General features: G+C 49.2%; 2 protein-coding genes across 2 annotated transcripts in view; one reads left to right on the top strand and one right to left on the bottom strand.

Annotated features, from left to right (window-relative positions):
* MAA_00896 (uncharacterized protein) overlaps window positions 1-114 on the top strand; it is a gene marked incomplete at both ends in the record, with an annotated part of 2270 nt that extends 2156 nt beyond the window's left edge. Inside the window, one exon of the mRNA XM_007818894.2 lies at window positions 33-114. Coding sequence (XP_007817085.2) covers window positions 33-114 — 82 coding nt within the window. The remainder of the gene's footprint in view (window positions 1-32) is intronic.
* Window positions 115-4844: 4730 nt separating this feature from the next.
* Window positions 4845-5785, bottom strand: MAA_00897 (bZIP transcription factor; the record flags this gene model as incomplete). Its single annotated transcript, XM_007818895.1, has 2 exons — window positions 4845-5647; window positions 5728-5785. 2 exons carry the CDS (start codon window positions 5783-5785, stop codon window positions 4845-4847), a joined length of 861 nt encoding a protein of 286 aa, XP_007817086.1.
* Between the last annotated feature and the right edge of the window lie 943 nt (window positions 5786-6728).

Consider the following 6728-nt stretch of genomic DNA (forward strand, 5'->3'; position numbering starts at 1 on the left):
AGTCGTGATGGTGCTGTGACACCCACTCACAGGTCCAGAATCTTGGTAGCAGAGGCAATCCGTGGGAGTTCGTTTTTGCATGCGAACAACCACGAAAGAAGTGTGGAGAACTGAGCAAGCAAAAATAAATCTAGAGTTTGAGGTCATGCCCATTGCAAATTGTGCAATAAAGCATGAATGTGTAGATGATTGAAGGCCCTGAACTGGAGTATTAGGTGCTGTCGCCTAAGCGAAATCTCATGATGTTTCAAAATCCCCTAATAAAGAAATGGGACGGGCACGATTCAGCACCCCTGCAAGGCTGAAATACTGTTTAAACCTTACAAGGGCTTAAGGTACTAGTCGCAGATGACCTTTCCGGTTTTGTCAAAACCACCCGAAAGGGAGAAGTAGCCGCTATCCCCGAGTCCCGATTGGTCTATCGGCCGCCCCGGTTTCCGTTTCTTAAGACGAGCACTCTTGGCTGCTACCACTTTAATTAACTTCGTGTCAGATTTGTGGCGTCAAATCGCACTGTGTGCAGCCATCCACCATTCAGTATGATGCTGCCTTGCAGGCAGCAGCATTCTGGAAGTAATAAATAATGATATGCTTCTAGTATGCAAAAACAGCAATCAACTTAATTTTTTACCTTCAGAAATATATATATATATCTCGCTGTGACATTGAGCCACCGTATTTCTAACAGTGATCATGATGGAGTTTGACAAATATACCGGACCGGCATTCCTGACCATCGCGGATGGTAGGAAGATCGTCCCGATTCTGCCAGTAGTCAGGGACTTCTTCATTGGAGCCACTCTCTGCACTCGCACTCAGCTTCCCCTGATCGTATGCTATGCCATTACAGTTCATAGTCGCAGAGCATCACTGGAGACAAGATCGTGACAGATCTGTCCTGCCGTGACTTTCAGACAGGTTTAAGCTATGTGGCTGTCTCCCGTGTAAAAACGCTGCATGGTTTGATGCTGGATGCCCCGTTTGACGCAATCATCTGACATACACATCCCCCCCGGAAGGGCACCAAGATGAAAATGAGGGACCAAAGGCTTAGGAGCTGGCAGGTTCTCACTCAGAATCCGTATAAGAAAGTCCACGGGGCTACCCGGCTACGTAACTCCACTTGATACTACTAAGGTGTAGATGACGTAGCGAATGTATGATAGTAGTCTGTAGATGCTTTATTTTTTGGTGACTGCCTTACCTTGACCGCAGACTTGCAGCCTCGGCTGATTGTACGCCTTGCACCACTGCTCTAAAGTGCAAGGTGTGACGTAGTATTTTATAAACGTCGTTGAGATATAGCTACATGATCCGCTGGGCCGGGGGTAACGGATAGAATATTGATGGTCATCCGACGAAGACGCGGTATGCCCATTTGTTGTTCTCCTTGGCACCGCCAGAACAGAGGGCAAATCTCAATCTTCATCGGCTTGGCACGGATAAAATGTTCGAAGTCATCCACATCTCTCGTTATGCCCTCAGACACCACCATCTCATCCAGAAGCCGGTCGAGCCCGTTCGGCTGTCTGTGACGCAAGCCAACCGCTTCGGCCGGCGGTTGGGCCAACACAGCGATTTCCTGGTCGTGGGTGGTCTTGTATTACTCCTCCTAGATTATTCGCGCACAGCCAATGGCAGTTGTCGCGTTTTGAGACGTGTATTAGCTATAGTCATTGAGAGACGTTCCAATTCTTGTAAATTCATTCATGACATTGTTCCTCTGTCTCTACCTTCTTTCCTCCACCGAGGGAACCCCAGATCCTTAACACCTTTGGAATACTGCTGCCTTTAGGCAGCAGTATTACGACTACCATTGCCACCTGGGTGGCAAAGATGACCGCGTAACCAGCTTCAGCCTAGATTTCAGAGGCTCTGCTGATTTCGGCCATTGATTGTTATTAATTATCAGTATAGCGGTTCCCAGCAACTCCTGCATTCCCCAACTATACGACAAGCGACGCCTACCGTGACCCCCACGGTAGGGCTTTTTATGCAAGCTCGGCCATCCTGGCCTTCGCTCATAGATTCGCCTGGGTTCCCAGTTCTTTTATGAACATTCCCGCCAGGTCTTTCGATTTAGATCAGCCCAAGGTGCTCTAGAGAGGTGCGCGTCCACTGAGGTCTAGCCCCTCAGTGGATTTTGCTCGACAGCAGTCGCCGCCCATTCTTCTTTCCAGTGTACCTCAAGGTATCTGTCAGAGTGACCACTGCGCTACTCACACAAATATATTGTATCTTTATGAGCTTGGTTATTCATAGTTATATCTGACAGATTGGTTGGTTGGAACAGCCGATTTACCAACTGAATCGGCCAGCCGGTTGGAAGAGTTGATTGGAAGGATACTCTGTCAGAGCAGCATGGATGCGATGGGCGATGAAGTGGGGCGCATTTGCTTGGTCGTTTCGGCACCTACAGGTGTGACAATAAACACGAAACTACACAATGACTCGGGCATACCTCATCAAAAGACATGCGGGACTTGGTTGTACCAATCTAAGTATGTGACGGTGAAGAAGGGTAGCTATGTCATGCGAGATCTACTCTTCCGTCCAGGGAATCAGAAATGCCATTCTTCTTAAGGAAACAACGAGATTAGCTAGGATCGCTGAGATGCAGAACAACCAGAGGAGAGGCCAGGCATTGCATCAAAGAAGAGACCCGACGTCGGAAGGTCCCCATTAACTGGTCCAAAATCTTGGTAGCGGAGGCAATCCGTGGGAGCTACATTTGAATGCACACAGCCGTAGAGGGAGTGTGGGGAATTTGGCAAGCAAAATGAGTTTAGAATCTGGGGTCAAGAGTCTTGCATGAAATGCATAGATGAGTTGAAGGCCCTGAAGTGGAGTCTTCGGTGCTGTCGTCCAAGCAAAATCTCTTGAGAGCTGTTTATAAGTGTTGTGCTATAAAGAGCAAAAGTGTAGGCCTACTGAAATTTTCCAGCAGTTCTAATAGTAGCCTATATTCTAGCTACAATAAGAGGGTCAGGGGTCAAATTCCCTAACAAAATGGTAGGTCGGGCACCAGCAGTCGTAATTTCAGCAACCCCATATGTCTGACTTGTTGCCTAAACTTGATAAAAGCTTAGTGATGCAGGCAGTGACTGTTCATGATGGAAGGCTGCCAAGCTCATGCATGTTGCGACTTATAGCTGTGGGATTCGGTGTTTCTTCATATGAGACGTGGCGAAGTGTCTCACAAAAAAAAGCGTTCTCCTTTTGGAGTAATCCGTCCCACTTATAATGTTTGACACGAAGTCTAATTAGAGTGGGCGCAGCCAAGGATGCTCATCTCAAGAAAGGAACTCGGCATCCTCGACGGGGCTGACAGTTGGCCAATCGTAACTGGACACAAGGGCTAATATTCCCTTTCGGGTAGTTTTGGCAAAAATGGAAAGGTCACCTGGACCAAGTGGCAGGTGACCTGTCCGTTTTTGCCAAACTACCCGAAAGGGAGAATTGGTCGCTAATCCCAAGTTCCGATTGGCCAATTGTTGTCCCCGTCGAGAATGTCCGTTCCCGTTTCTTGAGGCGAGTCCTCTTGGCTGCTCCCACTTTAATCAGACTTCGCTACATCCCACACGGAGAAACACTGAATGCCGCAGCCACAAATCACTAATGCATACGCTCGGCAGTCTTCTATCACGAACAGTCACCGCCTGCATCACTTGACATTTACAAAGTTTAAGCAATAGTCAGCCATGCAGGGTGCCGAAATAATGGCCTGGCCGTCTCGTGCTAATTCGGACAGATTGTCCTCTTGTCTGAAGGAATTTACCCGACACCAGTGAGCCTGACCTGGGCTCGACCACAGATTACTTCTAGAGTCGTCTGCCTTGGATGACTCAAGATCGCATTCGGCAACATTTGGCATACAAGGGTTACTGTCGCGATGTAAATCGCTTACGGGCTCAAGCCTAGTTGCCCCTAACAACACCTTCCCCTGTAGAGGTGCACGTGACTAAGATTGCAGCACCTCCTTTCCTAGTGATAGCTTCAAGCTCTAGAAAAAAACAAGAACAAGAAGAACAATGATCATATGACTACTGCAGTAGCTAGTGATTACCGCCTGCGAACCGACAGTTACATCCCAATAGCAGATGTGCTGCAGTTAACTACGCAGAACTGGGAATGGATGGATGCACCGGCTTACAAACTCACACATATGGGGAACTGCGATATGCATCGCGTGGTACTCTCAAGATGGAGGCAGTAGCATCCAAGGTCTGTTAACGGGAAAAATGACGACCAATTACAAGTAGCAAAAGTCATGCCCGGATAGGAGTCATGCCCGTGTATCGCTTCCCAAGAACGAGTAGGATACACATTGTACCACCCGTTCCGTTTTCTTCGTCACCTTGCTCGTAGTTCAGCAAACACACCCTGCTGTAAAACAAACAGCCGACTCGCCCATCTGTGACTATCCGCTTACACACAAAATATAAAAAGACCATTTTACACAACATATCGCATCAGGTATTGGCTTCTCAAATGAACCCAGTTTTAACCTACGCGTTGCTGCACCAGAGCCTTGCTTGCATCATTGCCGCCTCATCCAAGATAGCCCTTGATATTACTCATTTCACGTATTCGTATTTCTAACCCTTGCTGTGTGATCTCCTAGACATCTCCCCATCGGACAGGTGCTGCTTTGAACTCCCTCTTGGATACGGTCTTCGATGGGGTCCAGGCTTTACAGCTCCTCGGCGGGGGAACCAGTGTTCACCGTCGGGCCTTGCGTCTCATCGCTTGGCGGGTGGCTTTGGGGGATTAATTTCGCGGAAGTGATGAATTAGTGCTGTGTTATCGTAAGAGACCTCTCGTCTTTTCTCTTTTTATCCAGCTCAGTCTTGCTTTGTGGGCGGAGTAAGTCGAGGGGCGTTGGACAAACTCAGGCCGTGCTGTGTTATGTTTCCTAGCTGGCACACATCATCAACGTACATGTTCCAATCCTGATTTCGCTGTCGCTGGGTCTGCTGTATATCACATTGGGCAGCCATCATATTGTGCATGCCCTCAAACTCCATCTTGACCTCATTGCTGGCCAGGAGGCTGATGCCGTTAGTGCTCATTAGGGAGGTATGCACGCTAGTGGAAATGTAGCGGCTTCCTAGCCTGCACACATCGGTATTGACTGAAGGCGACAGGCTGGGGACGCTGGAAGGGATAGCGGATGTCCAGGCCTCGCAGTTGGGCATGGGCACGGAGTGCGGAGTAGTTTGATTGTAATTTGGGATGTAATAAGCTCGTCCATATGGGAGAAGGGACATTTTAGGAATTTGGACAGCGCTGTAGTTGTCCTGGTTGCAGGCTGATTGGCACGGGGCTGGCGGTTGTTGCGATGGTGACGCAAGGAAAGCTCCAGCATGTTCAATAGCGGGGGCCGAGGTCGAGTGAGGCGACAATGTCATGAATATTCCCATGGACCGCCTGAGCTGGCAAAGTTCATCATTGAGAGCCTTGTTCCGACGCAAAAGTTCTTGGACAGTCTTGTCACTGACGTGGCTGACTCGGAGATCTTCAATTTCTCTTTCAAGGCGCTCAATGTGCTCTTTAGTTCTGGCACGGATAGCTCGCTGAGCCTCTCTGTCGGTGGCTCGCTTGCGAGCAAGTTGTGAGGGCGTCAAAGTATAAACGTTTCGAATGCCTATCGGAGGAAGATATGTTAGGTACAACGGTGGCTTTTCATGTGATGAGTTGATCGTCAAAGGAAAGAAGATTGCTTACCCTTACGCTTGGCGGAAGAAGAGAGTTTGATTGGCTCTGCTGACGATGATTGTGTCATGGTGGTGAAATGGCGTGTGATAAATGGGAATCTTGTACAGCCAACAGCGTGAGTCGGCACCAGTAAGCCTGACACAAGGGTGTCTTGTGTCAATACCAAGACTAATGTAAGGTAGTGTACTGTATGGTCGGTCTTATGTCAAAGCAGAGCGCAGGATGGCAGGTGAAGGTGTTGCATGTTGGACATCGGAGAAGACAAGGTGCCACTGCGAAATTCCCAGGAGCGCCACTGGCACCCTCTACCGAGGGTGGCAGAAGAGTGGCAGATCCTGGACAGGATATATTACTGGTTGGTCGCGCGACGCTCGGTTATGATCCAATGTCTGAACACTGACGATGAGATGTCCTCAAGCGGTTGTGTAGCGCTTCCTCCATGCACGTAGCCTTGGCTGCAATTTGCGTGGGACCCTTTACAGATGGATGGATGGATGGATTTTATTCCGCACGCAGGGAAGTCCCTAAAGGGTCACGACACTACACACTGGCTAGTTGACGATCTGGGTTCGTTTGGTACCTGACACCCCAAGCCCCCACAGATAATCGTCTCACCACTAGCAAGCCAATCTCGTCACCATTTGTTCCATGACAGGCCCTGTTGGAAGCGCAAGGCTCCTATCGGCGTGATAATTATCACAGGCACAAACGGCTACGCGCTGGTGATCATGATGTTGTCCTTGCTTGTGTTGAATTCATCTAGCTATGGATAAAGCTGTCGGGCAAAATCCACTGCAGGGGCTAGACCTCAGTGGACGCGCACCTCTCTAGAGCACCTTGGGCTGAACTAAATCGAAAGACCTGGCGGGAATGTTCATAAAAGAACTGGGAACCCAGGCGAATCTATGAGCGAAGGCCAGGATGGCCGAGCTTGCGTAAAAAGCCCTACCGTGGGGGTCACGGTAGGCGTGGCTATGTCGTATGGAAGGGGAAGGCAGAGGTTGCTGGGA

This window comes from Metarhizium robertsii, assembly GCF_000187425.2.
Source record: "Metarhizium robertsii ARSEF 23 chromosome Unknown MAA_Scf_8, whole genome shotgun sequence".
NCBI lineage: Eukaryota > Fungi > Ascomycota > Sordariomycetes > Hypocreales > Clavicipitaceae > Metarhizium > Metarhizium robertsii.